The sequence below is a fragment of the Austrofundulus limnaeus genome, unplaced genomic scaffold (genome assembly GCF_001266775.1).
Source record: "Austrofundulus limnaeus strain Quisiro unplaced genomic scaffold, Austrofundulus_limnaeus-1.0 Scaffold96, whole genome shotgun sequence".
In the NCBI taxonomy this organism is placed as follows: Eukaryota; Metazoa; Chordata; class Actinopteri; order Cyprinodontiformes; family Rivulidae; genus Austrofundulus; species Austrofundulus limnaeus.
Window position 1 is genome coordinate 922,411 of NW_013952498.1, and position 14,862 is coordinate 937,272.

Consider the following 14,862-nt stretch of genomic DNA (forward strand, 5'->3'; position numbering starts at 1 on the left):
TTTTCTACCTGAAGCACTGATTGGATTTTTGTGTTTGCCTGCATTGAAAAAGACTTTCTCAAAACGTTGTGACAGTGGTTTATGAGCAGAGTTTTACAGGCTAAATCCACCCTGCTTTTACAGCCGACAATATTTATCAGCTTCAACACAAGCCCTCACYTTTATGGCCAACTGTGACCTTTGCCTCTTTCACCACATACGATTTCCTCAGCTTCTGCTTAGAAATAGTTCCCAGAACAAATTATACCATTAGCAAAAGGCTAAATCCAAGTTGTACATATTCAGATATGCACAGGAATATTTGTTATTCACTTATGACTAATTATCAAAATTTGTGCCGTTTTTGAATCAGTATCTTGCAAATCTGCTGCTTTTTAATTCTCACACACATAAACACTTTTACAGAAACAGGGGTGATGAGATAAAATCATGAAACTATTAATGCATTAAAATGGACCTAAATGTTAGGAAGTTTTTTTTAGATAATGTGTCTGTTCAGACATGTGGGAGGTTTTTGTTCCTATCGCCTGAGTCCTGCTCTCATTTGACAGTTGTTCATTAACCCATCGAAGACAGGTAGTGCAGTCTGTATCGAGGTGGACAAGAACTGGTGTTAAGCTGTAGATAAAACAGCAACAAGCTTTATAACAGCACTTTTTAAAAGTTTTTATATTCTTTTTGTATTTGCAACGTGTTTCAAGGTAAGATTTTAAATAAAAAGCTTGTTTTGTCTTATTTGGATGCTGGACGGTAAATCAAGGGAACTTCTACTTCGTCACCCAGGAGCTCTGATCTCTTCTGCTTTTGRACGTTTGCCGTCAATGAAGAGGATTTGTTCTGTAGGGCAAATATAAAAACTGCTTCCTCCCATCTATTTATCTAAACCTTCATTTTTATTGACATGTAGCAAGAGGAGAAAGCTGTTTTCAGAGGTCTAAATGGAAATGTCCAGGATGCACACTTGGCACAGTTTACTCTACCTGGGCGTAATGCTGATGGTGGTGTTGGGCAACAAAATGCTGGACGAATGTTTGAAATTTAACCGTAAGTTCACCATGAACGTTGTGCTGCTGGAAGACAACACCTTTGAATGGAGTCGACCATTTGTGGAGAGTGCTGTGAGGCAAGCCATTGAAAAGGACACCCAGGAAAACAACAAAAACGGTATGAAACATGGCTGGATGGGCCTCACACGTAACACCAACTAATGGGTAAATCAAAATGACAGTTCAAAAACACAATAATGACTCAAAAACATAAAAATTTCAAGTCATTAAAAGAAACATAGAGCCTGAGAACCAGTTCAGGAACCAAAGCTAATAACTGTAAAAAGATAAGATCAAATTCAGCAGAATTGTCATAAAGAGAGGTGATTTCAAAAGCTGGAGTCAGGGCAATGAAACATGAACAGAATGGAGTCTGAAGATGACCTCTAACCTTTTAGAACATTAAAGAAATAAAAATAGGACTATGTATGGATAATATATTTTAGAATCACGTGACATGACTCTATAACTTTGCCTTGGCCACTTTATCACTGCAATTTAAACCGCACAACTCTGACTATATTGGTTTTCTGGTCATTTTTATCACTGGATCTAATTGCACTACTTCAATTGCATTACTGTATTGAACTGGTGTACATATGTTTTATATATATTTTTATTTTTTTTCCTTTATCCTTGGTATTTTCTTTATTTGTTACATTTTATATTGCACCTTTGCACCAAAGCAAATTCCTAGTCTGAGAATCCTGTTCTGATTCTGATTCTAATATTTGTAGTAGATGTCAGAGCTCTTTGATTTGTTATAATACTTGTATTTAATGACTAAATGATGATGTTTGTAGACTTCATTTAGTGACAGTCGAGGTGTCATGTTTGGGTTAAAAGCTAAAATGGGAAACACAGTTGTACACAATATTTCTGATCACATCCTGATAACAGATCAAGTTAGTCTTTCCACTGCTCTGAAGCCCTGATGATGCTGGCATCCTTGTACCTCTAATAAGCTCTGTAAACTTAAACACAATATTCCAAAGCAGACTTTTTCTGCCATCATGCTAAATGTTTTTTGTCCTTCTCAATCTGTTGAGATATCATCATCTCTGTTATATTGTAGGACTTTGTCTGGATCAAATTATTGTTCTAATCAAATTTATATTATGACAGTTTTTAATGATTACCACTAGCCAAGGAAGCATACATGTCAAGTTGCATGGATTCTTCAAAGTCAAAGTCAAAGTCAGCTTTATTGTCAATTTCTTCGTATGTTCCAAACATGCAAAGCAATCGAAATTACGTTTCCCACCATCCCATGGTGAAGACAAGAAACTTGTAGTAGACATAGACATTTAAATAGACATAATAAAACTTGACATAGTTTTAATTTTAAAACTATGTCAAATTTCACCCCCATTTTGCAGGTATACGAACAGTATTGTATATGAACATGCTCAAATCTCACAGATTTTTTCAAATCTCATGGATTTTTTTTCAAAAACTCACCTTCAAATTAATGTCTCATTGCCTGTAGGACGTAAAAAAAACAAAACAAAACAATAAAAACAAATAACGTTAAATTACCATCATCCAACCCGTTCTGCTACTAGAAACAAGTCAAAATAAGTTCTCCTCTCCCCATCACCTCTGCCAGCTCCTCTGCGCTGCAGGCACTGTTATTGTGGCCTCACATTCTGCCTTTCCCCAAGGCCAACAATCCACTTTTAATCCCCTCCTGTGAGTGACACAGATTCTTTTGTGAAAATTACTGATATTTCAGGATAAAGATTCAGTTAAATGTCCAAAGGGGTTGACATGTATGAGGAAGGGGTACTCATTTTCAAAGTTGGAGGAAGTGGAACTCTTCTTGTTGGAGTCTGTTAAACTTTTGGGTGTCTATCTAGACAAGAAGCTTAATTAGAAAAGACATGTAAATGAAAAGTGTAATAAGGCAGCAATGCGCCCACACCAGTACCGTAGAATTGTGGGTAGTCCTTGGGGTGCTACCCCAAAGGTTATCAGATGGATCTACACGGCCATAGTCCGCCCCATGCTATACTATGCTGCTTTAGTTTGGTGGGTTTGAGTCCAAGTTGAGGTGGCAAGAGTGATGCTCACCCATGTGCAACGAATGGCCTGCCTGGGCATCACAAGTTCTATCAGAACAACATCCACGACAGCCATGGAAGTCCTACTGGACCTGGCTCCACTAGATTTACATATCTTAGGGGAGACTGCATCCAGTGAAGTAAAGTTACACCAGCCTGGTAGGTGGAAAAACCTATCTGACTCATGGCAAACAAGAATCTGGGACTGGGCAGGTGCTGCTGTTCCATTAACTGCAGGACCTGGAGACAGAAAATATTTACATAACTTTAAGCCAAATTTTAAGACAAGAGATGTCTGCCTGGAACAACCTCTCTATTGATGGACATGTCTCCCAATCATTTCTACAGTTTGACAGATGGATCCCTTCTGAAGGGGTCAGTAGGTACAGGGGTGCTGATTTTGCACAAACCATAGTGGCTATGTTTACATGCGCAAAATTCTTTGATCGGATTGAAAAGTATTCGGATTAAATAATCGGAATGTATCGTTAACATGGGCACAGTCCGATCATGACGAGTGTTTACATGCACCAGGCTTGTATTCAGAATAGAAGCACTGACATGAGCATTTGCTAACTTTCCCTAAAAAACCCCCACAGAAAATAGTTCTACTTTCGTCATGAACATAAACAAACTGAGTGCTCAGAATGGACCTGCGACAGGTTTTAATAATGGTGGAGACRTTACTGCACTCCCTGGCCTGGGTGAGATGCAGGTGACGCGGACATTTTTTATTTTTATTTTTTTGCGAAACAGTGCAGGCTGTGTGTCTTCCTCCTTTATTGAATGAGAAAACGTGAGGAAAAGTTCTGTGCTGCTGAAAACTACAGCGCTACTGTCCCTCCCTCCACAAAACAGCAGAAACTGGTGGATGAAAGTCAGCAGACATGCACAGTCAGGTCAGTTTTCCACAATCAGAATAAGATGATCAGATTGTTTACATGCACGCTGTTCGGATTATCAATTGGCATAAACCACCTCTCTCATTCTGATTACAAATTCATTCGGATCGAGCTGAATCGGGTCAGAATAATCCGAATGGGGTGTTTACACGACGTGTTTTTATTCCGAATGGCCATTTAATCCAATTACTTATGTCCATGTAAATGTAGCTACAGAGAGATATGACCCACTAGGTTGATTGGCAACTGTATCTCAAGTTGTTTTGCAACTGTATCTCAAGCTGAGATATATGCAATCCACCAGTGTGTGGTATCTCTCAAAGACGTTCATTGTACACAGAAAGAAGTACTCACATAACAAATAGCCAAGCTGCTATTAAAGTTCTCTGAGGGCCACACTTCACGTCATTACTGGAGTGGGAGTGTGGCGAAGCAGTCAACCAACTGGGGAGAGATAACAGTGTTACTGTTAAATGGGTACCAGGACATACTGGCATTAATTGTAACAAGAGAGCTGACTACCTTGCAAAAGCTTGCAGTCAGGCTCACTTCAAAGGACCAGTGCCTGTTGTAGGTATCTCAACAACAGTCTGTTGGACTGCCCTACAGGCCTGGATTAGATGTCAACACTTAATCCGCTGGAGGGAGCYGACGGACTGTAGACAGGCACGGGAACTGATTAACAAACCAAATCTAAGGTTTGGGAAAGCTCTCATCTCCCTGATAAGGAAAAGTTTAGGTACACTGGTTGGAGTCCTAACTCGGCACAACCAGCTCAACCACCACAAAATAGTCATGGGACTCCATGACAACGGTCTGTGTGATGCCTGAATTAAGCCCAGTCTCCATTGTCAAGTCTCACTCTGTTCGGTTCACATCTGTTTGATTATGCTTAGGTATGTGTGTCTCCATACCAGTGTGTTCCTCACTCTGTGGGCGTGAATGTGGGTGGATTGTCAGCATCATAATCATAATCATAATACTTTATTGATCCCTGACGGAAATTACAGGTATTACAGCTGCAACAGTTCAGATCAGAGAAATGTGAAAAAAAAAAGAAGTAAGCCCACTAGAATAAAATAAGTATCAACACTCAGGATTACAAAATAAATGCACACGTGTACACATAAACAATGTATAATAAAAATAATAGAAATATTAAGAAAATGTGTACAGCATGAACGAGAGATGATGTTTGGTATATTGCACATTTGGTGAGTGTCATGGGTAAAATACAGTAAATTAAATATCAAATAAAGACTAAAAGTAAGAAAATATACTGATGTATCAATGTGAATGTAAATTTACAGATGATCTAGTTTCACATGTTTAGGAAGGAGTAATAGAGTTTGATGGCCACTGGTAGAAATGACCTCCTGTGGCGCTCAGTGGTGCATTTTGGTGGAATGAGTCTTTCGCTGAATGTACTTCTGTGCTCATTACTGTGTTGTAGAGAGGATGGTAAACATTGTCCATGATTCCCTACAGCTTTGCCAGCATCCTCCTCTCTGACACTGCTGTCAGGGAGTCCAGCTTTACTCCCACATCACCAGCTTTACAAATCAGTTTGTTGAGTTTGTTGGCATCTGCCACCCTCAGTTTGCTCTCCCAGCATGCAACAGCATAGAGAATGGCACTCGTCACCACAGACTCATAAAAAGTCCTGAGCATCATCTGGGAGATGTTAAAGGACCTCAGACGTCTCAGGAAGTAGAGACGACTTTCCTTTTCCTGTAGGCAACATCTGTGTTTTTGACCCAGTCCAGTTTATTGTCAATGTGTACCCCCAGGCATTTATAATCCTCCACTGTGTCTACGCTGACCCCTCTGATGGACACACAGGGGTCACAGGTGTCTTGTTCCTCCTTAGATCCACCACCAGTTCTTTTGTCTTGCCACATTGAGCTGTAGGTGGTTCAGCTCACACCAGGAATCAAAATCCTTCACTGTTGTCCTGTACTTGTCCTCATCACTGCTGCTGATACATCCAACTATTGCTGAGTCGTCGAAAAACTTATGAAGGTGGCAGGTCTCTGTGCAGTAGTTGGTCTGTGGTGTAGAGTGTGAAGAGGAATGAAGAGAGGACAGTTCCTTGTGGGGCTCCAGTGTTACTGACCAGGCTTTCAGACACACGGTTCTGTAGTCGTACATACTGTGGTCTGCCAGTCAGGTAGTCCAGGATCAAGGACACGAGGGGGGCATCCACTTGCATCCCTCTCAGCTTGTCCCCCAGGAGAGCAGGCTGGATTGTGTTGAACACACTGGAGAAGCCGAAGAGCAAGACTCTCACAGTGCTGGCTGACTTGTCTAGGTGGGCATAGACTCGGTTCAGCAGAAAGATGATGGTGTCCTCTACTCCTAGGCGAGGCTGATATACAAAATGAAGGGGGTCAAGGAGTGGCTGGACTATGGGGCGGAGCTGTTCCAAGATGAGCCTCTCCATGGTGTTCATAATGTGGTATGTCAGAGCCAATGACCTGTAGTCCTCATTGTCCTTGGGTCGTGATGTTTTTGGTWCCGGAACAATGCAGGACGTTTTCCACATCACTGGGACTCTCTGGAGACTCGGATTCATATTGAAGATGTGTTGCATTACTCCACAAAACTGGGTGGAACAGTCCTTAAGCACCCTGGGTAGGACACCATCAGAGCCAGGAGACTTGTTAGTGTGGACTTTCTGCAACTGACTTCTCACCTGGTCGGCAATCACGCTTACTGTAGAGGAGATGGGTGGAGGAGGGGTGGAGGACGTGCTAGGTGGGCTGCTCCCAGGAGGAAACAGGTTTTCAGGGATTGGTGGGGAAGTGCTCTGGTAATGGGGTACTGCTGCTTCAGCTGGTGTGGGGAAAAGGGGGGGGGGCATTGTGGTTTCATCATCTGGTAGTTTGACTTTTTTTTGTCACAGCATTGTTTGTTGTTGCGTAACCATGGGCGGACAGTTTGTCCAAAACCTCCTTGGATATCTGCTGATTTCAGACGGCTCTGTCCAGCTCAAACTGTATGTGCTCACCTCCTTCACCTCTCTCCAGGAAGAGTTTGCAGGAAGAGTTTGCAAGTTTTGCCTTGGCTCAGCTGATCCACCGGCAGAAGTCTTCTGAGGTCAAATCATGTGTGCAATACAGTGTCACATGCTTAGAACCACCTCAGAGGTGGTTCTGAAAGTGGTTGAAACCAGAAAAGAAGACATATTTGGCTGAGGCCGAACCGAGGAGAACAGCATACAGGCACCTCTGTGGAGAGGGGGATTTTTTAAAGACCTCCTCGGGCCACTGCCTGGTTCTGAGTGTTTCTAACCTTGTGTCCTTCATTGGAGGGACTCAAGTTTGAAAAACCTCAGTAGATTTCATTGTCCTAAACTGTAAAATTAATTTTACATTTTTTTCTTCAAATGAGACTTATGTTATTTAAGAAATTATCTTTCTTTTAAGTAAAATAAAATCAAGACATTTATCCCTGAGTGTGTGGATGTGTGTTTTATTTTTTTGTGTTTCCCTGCGTTTCCACCCTTCAGTTATCCTCAGTCTGTTTTCTAGTCAATTATCAGTTAATCATCCTCACCTGCTCTGTCATCCCCAATCAGTCCTGCCACCAGGTGTTCTTCATTTCCTCATTCCCTCTGTTTGTATATATACTGGTCTTTTACTCCACACCCTCACTGGCTCACTGTTTGGTTTCACCCAACTGTTATGTTTCGCCCTCTCTTGTTCTTGTTCTTGTTCTTGTTCTTGTTCTTGTTCTTGTTCTTGTTCTTGTTCTTGTTCTTGTTCTTGTTCTTGTTCTTGTTCTTGTTCTTGAGTTTTTTGCTGCCTCGACAGCTTTTTGTTTTGTTTTTGTAAAATAAATATTTTTCCTTACTAAAACTCCTACCTTCACCTGGATTTGGGTTCTTCTCCTAGCCAAAACTTAACACTGAGGCGTCAACAGTTTAAATAAATAAAAAAATAATTTACCTTCTGGATTCAAACTCATTTTCACTGAGGGCCACATGAGCGTTATTGTGGCCCTCGAAGGGTCGCTTGTAATGAACTTTGACGTTTCATGTTTAACTTTGACTAAACAGTGTTTTAACATGTCCTCTTTTAAACACTGATAAGAACTAAGTACGACTAACTAAATCTGAAATAAATACAGAATTATTATTAAAAATAAAGGCAGATTTAGTTTATGGTTGATGGTGACTTTAAAGCAGCTTATTTTCAGACATTAATACTGAGCTATCCAACTAAATTGCTCAGTTACTTAAAGCCAACAGCTCAGGGACAGGAACTGATTAAATTTATTTTTATTAAATTTATTTTTATTAAATTTATTTTGTTACATTTAATCATATATTTAAAGTTTACCATTGATAAAAGAAACAATTTTCATGTTAAGTAACAAAAAAAAAAAGYCCCCCCCCCCAACCGGCGGGCCACATGAGAGTCACGAGAGGCCTTGTGTTTGACACGTGTTCTAGAATAACAACTCTTCTCTTTACTCCATGAAGGCTTGAACTTCAGCTTGACGGCCAACTACAAAGGGCTCAACACCACCATGTACAACAGGCAGGGCTGTGCGAGCAGCACCTGTGAAGGYGTGGCCATCCTCAAGATGTTACATGTGAGTCGACTCAAATGTGTTTAAAATTTAAAAAAAGAATTGTTGGCATATTAAAATTAAATCAGAACTATCAGGAATGACCTCATAAGCTATTTTTCATGTGAGACCACTCCATATAATATTTGCAAGTGACTTTTATCAGCAACAAATCAAAATCATTTTGAGGTTTTAGTTATTATTTTTTTTAATTCTTGTGCATCAAATAGTGCCATTGACCTCATTACCTTACAGCTGGTACATTGCATTTCTTCGAATGAACTCAGTTTGAAAAAAAAATTGTCAATTATAAATATCAAGGGTGGTAATAAAAAAATCTAATTTTACTCTAGTCTGGTCTAGACTTGAGCCCTGATGGGGATGTGAAACAGTCTGAATGGTCCATTCTTTAACAAATTTCTGTAATTTTGACTGTAAGTCTAACGTCTTTTTGCAGAGCATTGATGAAGTTGGATGYGTCATGTTGGGACCTTCCTGCACGTATGCCACCTTCCAGTTAGTGGAGTAAGTATAAGTTTATTTCTCATCAAATAGGACTTTCAGCCTCCTGAGTTTTGAATTTTCCTACATTTTCTCTCATACAGTGAAGTGATTGGCTTGACCCTCAGCATTCCCATCATCTCCGCTGGGAGCTTCGGCCTCTCRTGTGACTATAAACCCAAACTGACTCGTCTTTTGCCTCCAGCTCGAAAAGTCTCGGACTTATTTCTGACCTTCAAGGATGAAGTTTTGCCCTTTAAGCAAGCTTGGAGAAAGTTTTACATCTACAAGAAGGCAAACAATGCAAGCGAGGACTGCTTCTGGTGAGCTCAGAACTAATAAATCTGAGTAAGCTCTGTGCTTTTATTCCAAGCTCTCTGTCACCATCAGCTTTTTGCTTTTCACCACAGGTACATCAATGCATTCGAAGCACCTTCTGCCAGATTCGCTTCACAAACACAAAGGGAGATGCTACGTGGTGAATCTGACTTGTCGCAGGCTCTGGTGGCTTCAGATAGACACAGCAACAGTGGGTTTATGACATTTTTTTAATTTGAACTATTGGAGAAATTGGTTAGAACGTTTTCCCCCTTCTGTAAGGCTATAGTCACACTAGATAACAGTCCTGATGGATTTTCTTTGTACACTCTTACTGGGTTCTTAAATGGCCTATTAAGAATGCAGTGGAGTGTCCACAATGGTTTTGGATGTGCATAAAACTTCCATAGTGAGGTTGTGTTGGCTTGTCATTGTGGTGTTAGYGTCTTGAGTCCATTGCGTGTCCTGATGCTTTCTCAATAGTCCACATCCATATACTAAGGTTAAGTTCCTCTGGATTGGTTCTTTGTTGAACTGTTTCATCTTTTAGGGYTYATGGTGCTCCTTYTGCATGTGAACAAAGCCAAAAGTGAAAGAAAAACRAAAGACAAGAACCAAACTTTTCAAAAAACAGAGCTAATACAACTAGCCAATCAGTGTTTATGCTTAGAAACGCCTACTTMTGCTTCAGAATGCCTGCTCTTCAGATACGACTCTGCAGAGACCCCTACATGGATTGCCAAGCTTTTGCACAACTTGGAAGAGGCAATTTAGCCACTGAATCAGGTGTAAAGGCATAACAAGAAACCCATGATGAATTGGTTTGAGAGAGGAKTAAAGGAAGTCATTATGAAGGAGCAATAACAGAAGTCTAGTTTAACAGACCCTCCTTTGAAGCTAAACTGCAGTCTCTGGCAACCAGGTCTTGAAACAAATCAAACAGGTTAGCATCTTCACTTCCCTTGAGAAGCCCGACAACATGTGTGTTGCATTRTCGCCTCCAGTTTACTGTCAACCTCTGAAAGCCAGGTGGTGTGAATCTTTGCAGTATCTTCAGAGTTTGAGGTACGGCCCTCAGCTTTTGAAACCCTTTCATCCTGCATAGATGGGCAGACCTTGAGCTTCTCCAGCACTGGGTCAATCTTTCTGTCAAATGAGTCCTCCACACCTTTGAGCACTTMAGCAGTTATTCTCTCTATTAATCTGTCTGCATCAGCTTAACTCAGCAATGGCCGGAAGGTCATGGCTTGTGAGGGCTGATTAACTACTAGTTTAGTGGACTTCACCGTAAGGTTGAGCTTTTTATGAATACTAGGAATTCTCTTACTTATAGACTACTACATTGGCTTCCAATGACCACTCTTTTTCTGTTCAAAAAGAGATTTAAATGATACTCAGCTGCAGGTGCCCAGACGACTAGCTGCTACTCTGCCATTTGCATCACATGACTTTGCAGTGAACATTTTTAAGAAAACCTTTAACATTCATGTCAATTGGCTTCACACTGAACAAGCAAGAACATTTGCCAGAAGTCGTCCCTACTATATTTAATCAAAAAATTAAGGCAGATGAAGAGGTCATGAATATCTGAATCTACATCTGRCAATGATTCTTCTGGTATGATTGTATCTCTGTTATATCCACAACATATTCTGGCATTCCTACGAGTTATACCAATCCTTCTGATTCCATTTCCTTGATAAATAAAGTGACCATAACCCTGCTTKTCATCCTATTGTTGCTCTATCACAGCTTACTGTGGCACCAATAACATCATCAATCAAGGGCTGTAACTCGTGGTTTATACCCTTAATAGAGTCCAGAGGACCTATACAATTTTTTTTCCTTTGATTTTTTACCTGGATTACTGAGATGCATCAGGACATTAATAGAGTGTTGTTTTTAACTTCATCTCTGATGTCATCTCTGAAGCACTGTGAAATTAAAAAAATGTCAATGAGTAAGAACCAAGCCCTTTTCTCACTCACAGTTCAGGAATTATTTCAATAGACCTCATAGATTTTTTTTAATTTTTATGCAGCAGCCGGTTGTTTGAACTAAACTTTTCAGGTGTTTGGTCATTTTGAAAGTGAGGTGCTATKCAGCTGCTCTGACCCTCTCTGTAACAACGTCACAATCTGGCCTTCTGATTGGCTGAAGCTGTTTCCACTCTTATTGGGTAGAATGGCTTCTTGGTGTAACATTCAACATGGTACCCAGATAGCTCAGCAGTTTTGAGACATGTGAAGCTGAAATATGGTGGAGTGAGAGCTGAGAGCTAATCCAACACATTCTGAATGCTAATCTCAARTTTAAGCTAACCACTAATGCTAACATTAAATAAGGCTATAATTAAGCTATTTTTAGACATACCAAGCTGCAAACTGGTACAATAATACCAGAGATCAAGCTTCAACAAATTCTGAATGCTAAATTAAAATTCAAGATGGCCACCAGAGCTAATTTGAAACTGCAATAACTCAACCATTTTAAAACAAATTAAGATGAATTTGGTGTGGTGGTACAAGTAAAGATCATGTAATGAGTCCAAATCAAAATGCAAGATGGCTGCCATAGCATAACAAAAGAACTCACCATAACGCAGCCATTTTTAGCCATTTCCTAGATGAAATTTGGTATGGTGGTTGATGACAGTGATCTCCAACAAGCCCTTTAATAGTTTCTCCATGAACTAATCTAGTYTGAAGTTACTCTTCGGCAGACATCAGCACTACGTCAATGTATMACTTAATTCAAATTCCTATTATCTTTCTAGTTTTCATCTTGTGTGGAGGTGTCAGTGATATTGTGTCAATAAAAGAGAAGGTGCAGCAGATTCAACCAGACACCTTGTTTATTCTCCTTGACCTTTACAAGTAAGTCAAACACATTGCCACCGTTTTGTCTTCACATTAAAATCACAAAGCCTCTTTTTAATTAAACAGGAGCTATTTGGAAGATTGTAAAGTATCATATTTTAAGTGGTTTCAACTTTTTTTTAAAATCTAGCCCAGCGTATTATGTCAACTCCACTTCCGCCCGGGGGATGGAGAACGTTCTGGTGGTCACTCTACCACGGAGGAACTACACTGAGGGGTCAAACTCTTCATACAACGAAACGGTGAGCTTTGAACACAAGAGACATGGTAGGTTTGTAAACAGAAATAAAACTTTTATTTTTCGATGCAATAAGCAGATGAATGACTACGTGGCTGGGTATCATGATGGCACTCTGCTGTTTGGTAAAGTTCTCAGAGAGAGGATGCTCAGCCAGCAACGCAGCGAAGGAACAGATGTGCCTCCGAGTGACAACCCATTTGGAAACACATCTTTTGATGGTGAGTGTGAGCAGCAAAGTGGGAAACTAAAGTCTTAAAATGATTTGTTAAACACTTCTTAAGAACCATATGAGATCACAAGACAATTTTATTATACCATAATCTTGCAATAATAGTGGCATAAATAAATAATTATATGTCGACACAAACTGACTGAAATTGAGTAAAATATTCACTGGAAAATGAAAAATCATTCAGTGTCTGTTCACATGTAAAGTTGTGTGTGTGTGTGTGTTTGTGTTTGTGTTTGATCTGAGCAGGGATGGGAGGCCACTATGAGCTCGATGAGTACGGCGACAGAGACGTTAACTTCTCCTTCATCTACACATCAACTGAGACCGGCAATGTGAGACTAATGTCTATTGAATAAAACCAATATAAAAATGAACAATGTTTTTAAAGCATTGTGTCTGTTTTTCTACAGTATGAAACTCTCTTACTGTTTGATACATCTCAAAATAAAACCATATGGTTTGAAACAAACCCTGCCCTGTTTTGGAAATATCAGCTTCCTGATGATGAACCAGTAAAACCRAAAGGTAAGACATGTTCAATTTGAATTGTGTGGGGTTAAAGTCACAAGACAGGCCAGAACTGGAGCGCCATGGCGAGGGCTGAAGTCAACCTACCACTGTTACACCTCTGAGCCTCCAATTATGCAGTCATARAACTGAAACAATCAGTATGTGTGTCATGACTCAAAGGTTTGATGTAGTGATAATCTGTCACCAGCTGATCTGAGGTTTTTGAATCAGAGGTGTGAGACACATTAACATTGCTGGGTGAAACATTTACATTTACAAACACTCTCATTGTTGCAAAACTTGTATTGCTACGTTCACACCGAACGTGTTTTGAGTGGCAGGAGCAGCCGATTCACATGCAAAGTCTATAGGAGGACGTGCCTCTGGGGGTCGTGCGTCGCATCACGTACGTTTTGGGCGGTGTGCAAGGAAGGCGGAAGGGGCGCAGAGCGTTTTCCGCGCATACGGTGCTGCGGAAGCCGCCACCGCCAGAGTTCAAATATCTGAACTTTTCGCTGCTCGACGCGTCTCCCACTGAAAACTGAAACAGACGGACTGGAGATTTTTTACCTGAAATCGACAGTGTGCAGTTGGATTTTCTGGCAGGATATGTCAGCACCGATGTGGATCAGCTGCTCGGGACCAAAAAATAAAAAATAAAAATAAAAAAATCCGTCAGCTGGCAGCTTCTAGAGTGATGAAACTAACCAAACAAAATCGCCTCTAAATCATCTGGTGAGTTAATTATCTGCTGTGCGCAACGTTCGCTTGCTTTTTAGTAAATAAATCAAAGCCATTTTCTTTTATTTTATCTTTATTTCACGCGCCGAGGACACGCTCCTCCCACACCTCGCTGCTGCCGCTTGTTCTGGTCTGAGCACTGGTGTGTTCTTCGGTCTGAAAATAATGCGTCCAACGAGAGACGTTTTGCGCTTTTTGGCCGCTCAAAACGCGTTCGTTGTGAACGTAGCATAAACACTTGCTGCTACAAAGCTCCCCCTCTTTACACAAAGCTCCTCCCTGGAGCTCAGTCTGCAGCCGAGCTCCCATTCCACACAGCACCCCTCCCCTGAAGCGTTGTTGTGAAGATGTGCTGTAGTGGGAGTGTCAGAAACGGTAGGAGTGACAAAGGCCAATTTCAAGGCGCTTAGATAGACTATGATGCAAAATCAAGTTTATTTCTGAGATATACAGCATATTCATGAAACTTGGTTGTAGTAAAGAACTGAAGTATGTGCCTGGAAAATACATAATACTGCCCCTTTTAAGAGATGCTGCAGGAATATAAAGTAAAACAAAATATATATAGAACCAATATTTATGGCTTTATAAATTGGTGTATTTGAACTTTTAAATTATGCTTTTTCATGTGTACTTCCAGATATAAATACACAAGATATAATTGTTATCGTGTTGGGTGTCAGCGTTGTCGTGGTAACAGCCATAGCTCTCATCTTCTACAGGTAAAGATTAAATATATTTCACAGATGCATCCCCACAACACTACCATTTTATTATCACTGACCGCCTAAAAACAAGAAACAAAATGTGGTTTTAATTCAAATTGAAGGATCTAAATGAGATAAAGTTAAAGC

The 14,862-nt window shown here is 40.4% G+C and overlaps 1 protein-coding gene across 1 annotated transcript in view; it reads left to right on the forward strand.

The window, feature by feature from the left end:
• Positions 1–690: 690 nt before the first annotated feature.
• Positions 691–14,862, forward strand: part of gucy2ca (guanylate cyclase 2Ca) — a gene marked incomplete in the record, with an annotated part of 30,682 nt that continues 16,510 nt past the window's right edge. Inside the window, 12 exon segments of the mRNA XM_014012907.1 lie at positions 691–701; positions 908–1,164; positions 8,498–8,610; positions 9,044–9,111; positions 9,192–9,410; positions 9,498–9,616; positions 12,182–12,281; positions 12,415–12,526; positions 12,602–12,743; positions 13,004–13,089; positions 13,168–13,282; positions 14,649–14,730. Of these exon segments, the coding sequence (XP_013868361.1) occupies positions 939–1,164; positions 8,498–8,610; positions 9,044–9,111; positions 9,192–9,410; positions 9,498–9,616; positions 12,182–12,281; positions 12,415–12,526; positions 12,602–12,743; positions 13,004–13,089; positions 13,168–13,282; positions 14,649–14,730 (1,382 nt within the window).